Source organism: Haplochromis burtoni, unplaced genomic scaffold (genome assembly GCF_018398535.1).
Source record: "Haplochromis burtoni strain Fernald_Lab_line unplaced genomic scaffold, NCSU_Asbu1 Contig_12, whole genome shotgun sequence".
Taxonomy (NCBI): Eukaryota; Metazoa; Chordata; class Actinopteri; order Cichliformes; family Cichlidae; genus Haplochromis; species Haplochromis burtoni.
The window spans coordinates 2,531,730-2,545,266 of record NW_024582373.1 but is presented as its reverse complement, the minus strand read 5'-3'; the positions used below and the strand labels follow the sequence as shown (position 1 = coordinate 2,545,266).

At 41.4% G+C, this 13,537-nt stretch overlaps 1 protein-coding gene across 1 annotated transcript in view; it reads right to left on the bottom strand.

Annotated features, from left to right (window-relative positions):
* Positions 1-87: 87 nt before the first annotated feature.
* The window catches only part of LOC102302390 (stonin-1), a 15,730-nt gene continuing 2,280 nt past the window's right edge, over positions 88-13,537 (bottom strand). Inside the window, exons 2-11 of the mRNA XM_005915448.3 lie at positions 8,946-10,881; positions 8,220-8,422; positions 4,257-4,358; positions 3,971-4,091; positions 3,717-3,766; positions 2,600-2,693; positions 2,011-2,504; positions 1,032-1,265; positions 730-819; positions 88-629 (exon numbers count right to left, since the gene is read on the bottom strand). Coding sequence (XP_005915510.1) covers positions 522-629; positions 730-819; positions 1,032-1,265; positions 2,011-2,504; positions 2,600-2,693; positions 3,717-3,766; positions 3,971-4,091; positions 4,257-4,358; positions 8,220-8,422; positions 8,946-10,797 — 3,348 coding nt within the window. The 5' untranslated portion in view covers positions 10,798-10,881 and the 3' untranslated portion in view covers positions 88-521. The remainder of the gene's footprint in view (positions 630-729; positions 820-1,031; positions 1,266-2,010; positions 2,505-2,599; positions 2,694-3,716; positions 3,767-3,970; positions 4,092-4,256; positions 4,359-8,219; positions 8,423-8,945; positions 10,882-13,537) is intronic.

Sequence of the window (13,537 nt, the reverse complement as noted above, 5' to 3'; positions counted from 1 at the left end):
AGACTTATATTATTATAATAATAATAATAATAATAATAATAATAATAATAATAATAATAATAATAATAATAATAATAATAATAATAATAATAAATGTGTCACAGGCTTTGAAGTGGTTTTCACAGAAAGAAGAGGGCTCATTAAACGCAGCACCACAGTACAGGTCAGTATATTTGGAGCATAATTAAAGAGACGTGACAATGTTTGAAAATCAAACAGCACGTTTGTTATCCTCAAACAATCATTGGAGGTCAAATAAAAGGTTTACTCTGCTTGTAAAGAATATTTTCACAAAGTGCAATACAACATAAATCCATGCTGTTTGACTCAGTAAACAGTATTTATAAGGAATGCTTTATGCAACTGGATGATATAAGTGACTTGTAGCATTGCTCTGATGATTATCTGGCACAGTAGTCACAAACTGCTCTGTGAGCCACATTACTACAACTAAGAATTTTAAATTCATTTTTAAATGATAGTTTCTCTTTCCCTGATCTGTTCAGGGGGACTAAGGTTCATTACCACTCTGCTTCCCCAACTGCTTTCGAAAACACGTAGTCCCTCCCGCCGTAGCACATCACTCCGTCCTTCAGGTGAAACTTCCAACGGTTCTTACTGCGGTGAATCTGCAAATGCAAAAGCAGTGAGTACAATATTCAGTTAAAATTCAGCAGTGGGCTTTGATGAGGTGAAAATAATGGCTAATAAAAAGACAGCAGTTCTTACTTTGTCATACTGGCAAACAATGACATTGTCAGTGTCAAAAAGGTTGGGGATGTCTTGCTCAATCACATCGTCACCTGAATTCAGAGGGTCCTAATCAACAGAGTGCGGAATGGAGGAAACAAATAGTCAAGTTATGCAATCAAGATATGCTCTTCGGAAAACCACCTGCAAAAATATAACTGAAAAATGTAATTTTAGGGAGAAATGCACGAATCTACTGGAGCTCTCCAAAGAAAGTTTTCTTTTAATGGAAAGAAATAAGCCATGACTCATGAAAATGCATTTCAAACTCACTCTCTCACCTCCTCCTCTATGTTAGCGAGTTCATCTGCACCTTCACCGTCGCTGCTGGAGGAGATGCTGTTGCCATCACTGCTTTCATTTCCTTCCTGCAGGGCCTTCATGGCCTCTGCATTGATTATACCCAGAAAGTCATTCTCTTCCAGGGGAACCTCCTCTTCCTCCTCGAGGTCAGAGTTGCCTGCAGGCCCATCGAGCTGAATGATGTCTGAGAACTGGCTGTAGCCCAGATCCAACTGAGCATGAATTGCAAGAAGAAACATCAGTTATGAATTCAGAGAAATCAAGCTTATAAAAGGGAGCAACTGTCCTAATAAAATGACTATTGCTTCAGTAATTTAATATCAGAAACATAAAATGTCTCAAATTGACAGCACAGCAATCTGTGTTGTACCGCTAATGAATTGAAGATACGAATGCAGACTACGTTGATGATTTAGAAGCTTTGGGGAGAGGCTGATAAACTCGATGCTACCTGAATCCAGATGTTAAAATACAAGGTAAACCATTATTTCAAATTAAGGAAAATGGCACTCCAAAATCTGTCTTTTAAAAGTTCAAAATATTGATCAGATCTACCAGAAAAACATTTTTTTGAGTTTCTCTTGTGGGTCAAGCATCCTAAATAGTACTGTTACAGCCCTCTCCAGCTTACAAACAGCTATATCTTATAAACTTTTCACCACTTTATTAAATCACTTAAAGTGCTCCTAAGAGTCTGATATTTTGTACACATTCCCCCCTTTTTGATTTCATGTGGCAGTACTTTGTGCCAGCCCATTAAATGTTACATAAAAACAGCATAAAGCTGCAGCTGTAGTCAAGCCTATATGCCTTATCCAGCATACAGAGTGATGAGTGCATTTCCCAAAATGTAGAACTACTCTTTAGACAATACACATCCACACTTCAATGACCTGATCTTTTCTATGCCTTAAAGTGATATTTGCTATATTAGACTGAGAATTCTTTCCAAATTACCCCAAGAGTCGCTTCAGACTGGCTGTCAGACTCCACAGGAGCTAGCTTCCTTGCCCATTCTGCTTTTTCTCTCTCCTCCTCAATAACTTCTTTCAGGATGTCATCAATGTCTCTGCTCTGAGCCATCTGTGCCAGAGCCTCCTCTCTTCTGATCTGGTAGTCTAATAACTGAGTGCAAGGTGAGGCGGTCGTGCTGAGGTTGGGTTGTGGATTTGGCTCATTTTCTTCCTGTGGGAAATCTGGCTCTGTAGACTGCAGGGGAAGGCTGCCCTCCTTACTGGAGGGTAAAATGGTCTTTGGCTGTGTGACAGACTGAGCTGGAACAGAGGATGTTTCTACCTCGTGGGGACCAATAGGATTTGGTGGGATTGCAGTGGGCTGGGGGGCAGAAGCCTCCCTCCATTCAGTGACTTTCTGCATGGCTTGGGTTGCAGGCTGCTGACCCACTGGGGCCTGCGTAACCACAACAGGAACATTGACCTTGTAAAGTTGACCTTAGTGAGGTGATACAAAAGAGTGAAATGTTATTTTGAGAAGCCTGGCCAGGCTGGAAATAAAAACTGATTTAAGCTGTAAAGTCATTCCATACCAGAGGCTGTTTGTAGAGTGACTCCTGCTGGTATCTGCACGGGGTAAGCCAATCCAGCAGGGAGGGAAAAGGTAGCAAGTGTCTCTGAATTGTTCTGAAATAAAACATTATGTTGTGAGGAAAATACAAGACTAAGTATATTAAATAGCAGCTTTTGTACAATCACCTCCAAAATATAGACTTAATAATTATACACTGCGAGTCTTATCTCTTGAAGTAACTAACGAATACTGAGGTTTGCCTCATTATAAAACCACCTGCAGTTGTGGTCAAAAGTTTACCAACACTCATCATGGGCATAAATATAGTAATTCAGGGCTTTCAGTGATTTCTATGAACTGTTCTTTTTCCAGGTTAGATGATTGAACAGCAGGGTCACACACAGGGTCCAGCAAAACAGTCCCAGAGCATGATACCACCACGCTTGACAGCTCACATGGAGTTCTTAGGAGTATCTGACTGTGACAGTTTGGGTCTTCTTTCAGGCCTTGGAAAAGTGGTGATGCATCCAGGTAACTTGTATTTGGGTACAGTTGTTTGAACTGATGATCTTGGAATCTGAGGTTGTTGAGAAACAGCTGCAGGAGACCTTCAGACTTTCCCCATCTTGTGTAAATCTACAGTTCTCTTTTTTAGATCTTTACCGAGTTCCTTGGACTTTTCTGAGAATTTGTCAGTGAAGTGGAAATCATTTCAATACTCAAAAAGAGGAACTGTGATAACTAATGAGAAGGGTTTTTTTGGTTTTCAAATTTAGACAAAAATCAAAGAATTCAGCTTAAGAAAAATAACAATTCAATCATTACACTTTAGATACATTACATTAATAGAACTTTACTATGAAACACCAAACATGTCATCCAAATGAGAAAACTATATTCAGAGGCTGTCAAACTAAAAATATTTTAGGGTGTGTCTGCAGAATCATGTTATAAAAGGTGGAGATAGGCAGCGGAAGAACAAACTAAATATTGGTGCCAGTATGATTGCCTTCTTTCATGGTGCAAGATAAGACCTTGGAGGACTGCCTTTCTGAGTGCCTTTCAAGTCATGTGCATCCCTCATGCAAGTAATTATTACAGGTTATGGAGGTGATGTAAATCTCAATCACACTTGCCTTGACCGGGAAGCTGCAGATATTCTGATTTCCAGGGATGACAACTGAGGCTGAAAGAAATATTACCAAAAAAGTGAGTAATTTTGGCTATTGTGTACATATTAGTACAAAAAGCCATTCAAATTAAATTTATTGACCTTTGTCTTCATTTAAGATCCCCCCCCCCCGTAATATTCAAGGCACAAAGCTTGCAGCTGTATTAATTACAAGAAGAGTTAAGGTGCTTCTTTTGTTGGTGAGCAATTTAAGCTTACCCGTGAGCTCTTGATCACTCTGAGTGTAGCTGGCAGGAAGCTGGAGCACAAAGTTGGATGGGTTGGCGTTTTTCCTTAAGCCTTCCATTGCTTTTGACTGCATCACTTTTGACTCCCAGAGCTGAACAGCAGAAGACACAGCAGTATGTCTTCCAGGTATGGTGCACACTCCCTCACTAGATGGATTAACTTTGCTGTCACTGACAACTTGAGTCAAGAGTGCATTATATTTATGCTTTTAGGAAATAATAAATAGCAGTAGTAGTGCAGGGTTATTTAAACTCACATGTCTTAAATCATCCAGGACGCGGTCTTCAACTCCTTCATCCAAGAAGAGCTCTCTCACGCTGTCAATCACGTCATCGATTATGGACAAGTAGAGCTTGGCCTGAAGTTGTTTACGAAAGAGCAAGTCAGAAGGTGTCGGTGGCTAAAAATCCTTCACAGAAACTAGTTGTTATGAAAACATCCATAACAAGTCAAAACGATTGTTTTCTGTGCCTCAGTGCTGGAATATATAGACCCGAGGTGGTTTTCTAAGGATATCAACGCCACTCTTCAATCCGGGTGACATAAACAGGCGAGATAAATCTGCCATTTGCCATAACAAACGCACTATTGCACATCTTACTGAGCATCCCTGCAGATATAGTCAAGTAAAAAAAAAAAAAAAGTAAAACAATATTATGAGCAGGCTTCTTATTGGACAAAAACCTAGCTGATCTTAACTGCCTTTTGTTTGTTGAGCGCATTAATCTAATTCACAGTTCGCGATCAGTTCGACCCGATTAACTAAAACGTTTCCGTTTCTTACCACTGGGCCTGTGTCGGTCAGCATCCTTGGAGAATGACTGGGGAACTTTCACACTAGACTTCTACCCATTTGGAAACATAATAGACAATTAACTGTGATTAAGTCGCATTGTTTTACACGAGGCATACACGCGCAGGTGACCGCAATCAGCATCAGGCGCGCAGACAGGTGCGTTAGCATGTGAGGTTTCTTTTTTGTTTTTCCCAGGAGGGGAAAGTGATTGATTTAAAATGTGATTTCAGGTTCTTGCTTCAAACAAGATGAAGGTTCAGGGCTTCCTAAGTGCACTTGTCATATTAGAGGTTTATTTCAGTGGAGGTTTGGGTTGAGGGGCTGGTGGCTGCTGGACCTCAAATAGCATGTTTTATGGCAACAACTCTAAAATCTGAGCACACAAGTCCTGTGATTTAAGATTAAATGGGAGAGGTGACTTAACTTGTCAGTAGTCCCTTAAATATCCCTGTCCAGCACTAATAACCTCTTCTTTCTCTAGTTTCCTGGTTACTTTCAGTAAAGTTACACAGCTGGCACAGTGCTGGGAAATCAGTGCACTTTTCCTGATCCCAGGAGTGCACAATGCCGGTAGTTAAAAATATTCCACCCTTTACAAAACACTGTTTGAACTTGGTGTTCAATAGATTCAGAGCAGCAGCGGGAGCCGTGACCCCTGCTTCTTGCAAGTTGTCTGTTTTGGCGATGCTGGGACTCTTTCAACACTGTTGGTTGACAGCTCTGATGAGGATGAGAGCGATGCAGCTGAAAAGCAGCAACACGAGACACCCTTGTGGATACTGCAGTTGCTGGAAGTAAACAGGCGGTTTAGCTGTCACTTCACTACAAAGCTACTGTGGACTCGCATAGAGCCCTCACATGAACTGGAAGAAAATAAAGGCCCTGTTTCCACATTGATATGAGGCAGTGCTGCATTAGCTCTCCGATGAGCTTTTTTTTTTTTTTTTAACCTTAGACAAATAAAATATGGGGTAATTTAAACTTGAGACTGGATTTATTCAGTGGAAAACCTTTATTCAGGCAGGCCGTGTTGTGACGGTTAAACAATGCTCAGCTGGTACTAAGGGATCCAAAGTGTGCCAATGAAATAAAAACATACCATGACACCACAAACACCTCCTCTGCACCCATGCAGACTCCTCAGACCATGCAAAGTTTTTCCAATCTTCTGTTGAACCTGTGAAAATTGTACTCTCAACTTCCTGTCCTTAGCTGACAGGAGTAGTACCTGGAATGGTCTTCTGCGGTCATCCACTAATTGCAAGGAGCTTGGTAGTTTGATCTGTGGCTGATCCAGTGTGAGATACTTAAGCCCAAGTTGTTCTCCACATGTTCATCAGCATGTGAATGAGCTTAATAAAATGGGTGGATAATATAAAGTGCTTTGAAGCACAGGCAAAGTAGAAAAGCACAGTTTAAGATCCAGTCCATTCACCATTCTTCTGCACATGTTGGTTGTAAATAGTCATTAATTTAGATGCTGTTGCCTTCTTATCAAAGAATGGGGCAATTCTTCCTTGACCTGTGGTATCAACAAACCATATTGACCCAGGGAACTGCCACTCACTTTTTTAGACCATTTTCTATGAACTCCAGAGATGGTTTTATAGAAAAATCTCACTAGATCAGCGGTTTGTGAACTATTCAGAGCAGCTCGTCTGGCACCAACAACCGTACCACATTCAAAGTCACATAAATCACCTTGCTTAGTGTGAACATGCCTCAGCACACGGAGTTGCTGTCATGCGATTGGCTTAGACATTTGGATTAAGGAGTTGAACAATTGTACCTACCAAAGAGAGTGTATATTTTAAGACTATACTTAAGAGTTATGATTGTCAGTGACAAAATTTGTAAGAAAAAAAAAATCATAACTGGACTTTAAGTGTTGCTGAAGGGCAGTAAAACTCATTTTACAGATTTAAGAAGAACATGTTTTCTTTTAAAGAGGGAGAGACTTAATAGATTGCATGTTGAGGCATTGGTTGAGAATGACTCATAAACACAGATGCCCTTATAAAACATACTGCACAATAAAACACCAGCAGTGTAGTGAAACAATACTGAAACTTACTGACTTCTCTGTCTGTACCGGCGTTCTGACCAACTTCATGCAGCTGCCTGCAGCAGTTTATCATGGCCTACAAATCATACGTCTCAGCAAAAGCCTGCAGTGATGGGAAGCATTTAATTTTCACACTGTTTTGAATCTTAGTGAGGTGCAGGTTTATAACTGCTCTGCCCCCGTGTTGAGTAAATTACCAAGTGTGGAGAAAAAACGAGTGTGAGATAACAGCTGTGAAAGAAGTACTACCATGACTCATTCTGGTTTAATTGCTTTTTCTTTTTTACTTTTGATGTATATAATATCCAGCTTAAGCCAGGTACTTCATACATAAAAGTTATCAATAAACACCTTTTTGTTCAGTATGGCCCTTCACCCCTTTTTTTTATTATCATATATAAACCCGATTCACAACCCAGAGAGCAGAAAGATACAGAATTGATTTGTTTAAATAAAATTACAGTCCTCCAACACAACACAACCTCAGTATAAAGTCAAAGGGTCCGCTCAAGATAAACAATACTTTTGTTGCTTGAGACAAAAAGAAATCTCACTTTATATATTATCAGTACCCAATATATGTTGTGATGTTACCTAAACATCACCATTCTTTAAACACAACGGTCCAACATTTTCGTGCCATTTCCACAAAGATTTTGTACAAATAAAAAAAATTCAAAGTGTGCCAACTTTAAATATAGATGGACAACACAGTAGCACCACCCGTAGCATCGGTTGATATTTAACCTCTCTGTAAAGTAATGATCTCAAAAGGCCATTACTTAAGTTGCTTATATTACACAACGTGTTTGGCGTGCATTTATTAATTGATGTTGATAATTCTGGAGGACAGTGCAGATATTGCAGATGCAAGCATAATCGTATAAGCTGTAAATCTCATACAATTTATAAATCTATTAAATGTAAAGTGCTAGGTATAAGGACTGTGTTAAATTGTTTATTAGGGCTAAACAAGTTCAGTCTCAGTTAAAGGATATAAAAATCATAGAACCTCCATCAGAAATGCTACCAAGCTGCATGATTTTATGAATTCTAAAACCAGATATAAGCAGAAAGTCTCGCTTCACCCTGTTATTTTTAATATCCCTTCACCTTTAAGAAGATTTTGAAAAACATTTTATAGGAATAACTTCCTCTACTAAGTGTCTTTAATCATCATTGCGTCATACAGCCAGACTGCCTCTGTGACTCTGTTTCAATCCATTTCTTTTCCACTTCCACCTAAGAAAAGAAAGAAAGAAAAAAAGTTAGTTCCAATAAATTAAAAAAAAAAAAAAAATCTATCCACAATTAAGCACAGATGAAGATATTTTTATTTTTCCGTTGAAGCATCTCACCTGACAGTGATAGCGCGTCCAACTGGTCACATGTTTCTGCGGCTGGATGTCATTCACAGTGCCCAAGGATTTAACCCTGGTCTGTGACACAACCGCGCCCACAATTTCACATTCCATCGTGACAAAAGGGTACCAGTCATTTGGGATCTCCTGATCAGATCCCAGCTCCAGTTTGCAGGAAAATGAGTGGGGATGATCCAAGGCTGCAAAGCAGGAAAGAAAGGTCACTTGCAGCTGTCGTCGTACATCACAGCACGACAAACATACTATGCATAGGCAGAAGGAGGCAAGAGTAAAAAGCAGTATGAGAAAAGGATGTGTAAGGCTAAATGTTAAGGGGGACCTATCATGCTCCTCATTATTTCTGTCACTTATGTACTGTTACAGTAGTCTCAGATTAAACATGGCTACACTTTCAAATAATGAGGTCAATGTATGTGTAAAGCTTCAGACTGCACCAAATACTCTTTTTAACTGGTGTCCTGTCTCTTGTCTCACAGAGCCCTGGCTGTGGACATTAAAGTTAAAGCTGCTGTTCAAACCTTCTGTTTACAAGGAGCAGCCAATCATAAGAAAGCTAGCTAAAAAGAGTCAGAAACAGCATGTTTCAGACTTTGCACCAATGAAGCATGTAATCACAGAAAACTATCCAAATTGACAGAGCTTAAAACTATATACAGCTGGAAAAGTGCAACAGGTTCCTTTTTGACCTGTCATAAGCGTTACCCATATTCTTTGCAGGCAGTCTGTCGATCTTCCACATGATCGCCGAATATACATTCTCGTACTTGACGGTGCCGATCGACACCTGCATGACAGGCTGTGAATCTGCAGCGGTGACTGAGCCCAAGCAGGCATTTCTGTTCATGCGGGCCTTTAAAGACCTCTGTCGCAGTAAGGCCACCGTCTGTGTCACTTTGACCCAGTCGCCTGGCACCGGAACGCGGATCACAACATTCTCACACAGCGGGTAGTGAGTGTCAGACTCCCTCATGCAAGAAAGGAACGTGGTTGACATGTTGAGAAAGGCCTGGAGCTCCACGTAGGCACCTTGAACCGTTACCGTAGCTTTGATTGAGAAGGGAATTTCAGTGCAACCTAGGACCCTTGTTTTGTAGCGCATCAGCTCCACTCTGCATGCATCAGGAGGCAAAAACTTGATCAGTCGCGACCTCTGAAACTCCATCTCGTTCACGCATTTGTGGAAATGGTAGCCTGCAATCTCCATCCAGAGTTCACTGCCCTCCTCTGAGCCATAGCTGGAGTCAAAGTGCAGCAACCCGAGGTCATTAAGGGCAAGAAAACAGTCTCCTAGTCCGTTCAGAAAAGCAAGACAGTGAATCTGGGTGAAGGCTGTTTGCTCCATTACGCCCCCACACTTATCTAGCTGTATCCAGATGTGATCGGTGATCTGCAGCGACAGCTCCTGTTCCTCGTAGTGCCGCCTCTGCTGGTGGGGGACACTCAGTTTGAAGATCTCCTCCTCCATGGAGACCACCAGGTCCTCGATCTCATCGTGCACTGTGGAGCCAAACTTGAGGAGCTGCTCTACCTCAGCTTCGTGACTAACCTCGAACTTTGGGTGAAAGCGCTTCTTTTCTGTGTAGGAGAAATGTTCCACCTTGACTGTGAGGACTTTGCGTGGCTCGCTGTAGCTTTCCAGTTTAAGATCCGAGAGCCTGCAGTGAGGGAGAAGCTGAAATTCTTTGAATGGCTTCTCAAGCCCTTTCTCATAGAACATCTGTAGCACACCTCCCGGCAACAAGCGGAGATAGATCGGTCCCCACTGACGCGAGGACATGCGGTTCTTTTTTTCAGGAATCCTGAGCATGATAGACCAACCGTCTCTCTTCTGACTACGAAACAAACCGCGAGGTGCAAACTGAGATGTACCTTCACTTAACACCTCACTTTTGCAACTTAGCCACCTCTGCCCTTCTTTGTCTGTCTCTGTCTGGCTGTCGGTTTTTGTATGTAGGCCTTCCAGTTTGTTGCAAACAACAGAGAAGGAAAGCTGGTCACGCTGAGGCTCACTGCCATCTTTGGTCCGTATAAAGAAACGTGGAAGGCTGTTGTCCGATTCAGAGTCTGAGGAGGAGCTACCCGCATCCGTATTTAGTCTAGGTCCATCCCAGAACGGGTTAAAGTGTCCTGAATTACCCTTGAAAGAAGGGAAAGGGCTTGGCCCATCTGATGTTTGATTCAGGGCCTGTGGTGCAGGAGAGAAAACAGAGGTGGTAACTGGGCTGGAAAAACTCCTTGAGAAGTCCTTCTTGTCCCATGTTTTGGAGTAAAATGGTGACGCGCTGCTAGGAACCCCACCTTCAGGAGTGCTAAACGGTGTGCTACATGGTACACAGGAACTTCCGCTAAGACTTGAGTGACTTTGAGGCGATTCCAGGGAACTACTAAAGCTCCAGGAAGTATCTTTGATTGGAGGAAGCACTAATTTCAGGCCGTTGGGACGCGGCACTGATGCTTTGATAAGTCCTGGGGACTGCAGAGGCTTCTGAGGTGACGATAGCGGTGTGCTGTCATCTTCAAACGTGACCCAGTTTGAGTGATTTGTGGAGCACATGGCCAAAGAGGTCTGCAGACCGGTTCAAAACGACAGCTCCTCCTTTGTTGGATTAACTGTCCCCGAATTCAAAAGTCTTCTTCTCTGTTAGAAGAAAAAGAAAGAAGAATGAGACACTATTGACCCAAGTTCAAATGTAAAACTAATTTAGATCAAATCTCTAAAGTCAGCTCCCATCTCAAAGCACGAACAACTGAAACCTTTGCTATCGGTACAAGAGAGAGCCCTCGAGGACATAAATAAAACATGTCTTTAAAGTACTCCATTAAAACTTAATCAACACCTGACCCGGAACAAGTTCATTTCTTTTTTCTCTATTACAATTACCTAAGGTTCGCTGACGTGACAGCTGAATAAGCATCCTGCAGCCCAGTGTTGGCGAAGAGGGAGTAGAGTTTCTCACACCACAGATTTATTTTTTTTATAGACATTTATTAACTGGAAACTCTCAGAAGTAATTCCATCATAGAACATGAAAACTCATTCCCGGAGTTTTATCTTTTAGCTATAAAGATGAGGGTTAAAGGAATGGTGACAGGAGACTGCAGGGAATTCTTGCACTGACAGATTCGTCTTTACATCGGTAATTATAACAGGGATTTCATGCATGTTTATGCAACTTTAATAAACTCACTCACTCTCACACATAGACCACCTCCTTCATTTAGATCAGTTGTGCAAGCAATACAAGAAATGATACAGTCTTTATTCTTCTAACAATATCCCAATACAAAGTGTGAGCCTGAGAAATGGGTGAAGAAATCTGTTCTTCTTAGTCAAAATAGCAAGACTTTGGAAAGCTGTCGATGCAAACCAAACACTGCATCGCAGTTTCTCAAAGGATTTTTAGAATCTCTCTCTCTGTAGCTCAGAATTTTTTTTTAATGCATAGAGGATAAAGCAAAAGACTTCAGAGATGTGGCAGTTCAAAGCTGCTGCAATGTAAAAAGGTGTATTTTAGACCTGCTGTGCTGTCTAAATATTTCAAAGCCAGCGTGCTCCAAATTGCGTGGGAGAAAAGTTAGCCATGGCAGAAAAAGTCCAGCCTCGTTAAAAAACCATGAGGTCAGATGAGAGAAGCAGGTACACTGGGGCTCATCTAGTTCCACACGAGGCCTCAAAAAGGGACAAAGTGTGCATGGCATCTTTATGGTGGATGGTATTTTAATATATGAATGAGATATTGAAAAAGTATGGCGATATTGCTAAACAGGAATGACGTTCAGGCTAATCTGCCAGCGGTTAGAGAGTAAACATGTTGTAATCTTTACGCGATCTCGCAGTTAATTTTCCAGCTACTCAATCACAATCTGCCTTTTGATGCGCTGGCAGTTCAGCTCTCAGTAATATCCGGCTCAGTGAAGCCCCCTTACAAAATACAGACGCTTCATCTTCCCATAAAAAAAGGGGGACAGAAAGCCTCAATTACAGGCTCCCTCTGCGCTCCAAGACGCAGCCATGACTTGCATTGAGGAGACATTGAGTGGAAAGTTCCTCTTGCTACAAATAAACATGGAAGTGTGTGTGTGAGTAAGGGAGGGTATTCTGATTCAGAAGAGTGGACTGACAACTCCTCAGTCAAACAGTGAAGAACATCTTTCTAATGAGAGGATGTTTGCGAGGTTTTACGCAGACATTTCCACGAGCTCATCCGTCTCTCCAACTTATAGAATCCATCTGCTTCGATTCACAGAGGAGGAAATCTCCACAGGGGGTTACTGACAGTCTTTCAAACTCATTTCCAAGCCAGCCATCTCTTCCTGGGCTCTCCAGCAGGCAATGCAGAAATGAGACTCTGCTAAATCAACAGAGGACAAAAGAATACATTCCACACATTCCTCTGGGACAAGCCGCTTTGCACACAGGAAATAGCAGGCTGCTGTATTCGTGTGAACTGACAACAAATATTATCTTAATGTCAGTTTATCACACTTCAAAAATCCACTAGTTCTACAGGTCATAAATTTGGATTGGTCTGATTATTTATTACTGCCAAAGCGCAGCGAAAAGAGACTGGGGATTAAGAGAGCCTTATGAAACTAATTATGTACTTTAAAAACAAAAACAAGTCGGAACTACCATGAGGATATTTACACTGACTTATTATTGTTTCGAGACTTAAGATGACCTCATCAGATTTCTACCAGCTAAAAACCAATGCAAAGTTAAGACCTGTAATTCTGCAGGGCAACGTCAGGCTCCCTGTACAGGTTGGTTTGCATTTAAATTACAGCCCTGCAGTTATGACAAACAGCCAACAAAGACCATCCGGCTTCTGAAGTTTATCATTACTGATCATTACTGTAGTTATTTAAATTGCTTGCTAAACCAAGGGTAGGCAAAAAAAAAAAAAAAAAGTTGCACACCTCACGGACATTAACAAGGTCTAATGCTGCTTAACCACAGCTATTTGGCCTCGCTAGTTGCTGAAAATGTTAGCTTTAAAAGGCGCCAGTCGTGCAGAGCATTTTGATATTGGTTTTTTCAAAACTGCATGGGAGGATGAATACACGCGCTAACAGATCAGCTGGCAGATAGTGGAAAAATTAAGCATGGAGCATGAGAACATGCAATCCACAAAGGGGAACAGCCATGAAACAACTGAAAATAGTATTGCTTATATGGTTAATTACTGATAAATGATGACTGAGTGGAAAGTCTTGTGGTTCAACAATAAAACTGCTGAATTTGGAAAAACAAATACACACACACACACACACACACACACACACACACACAC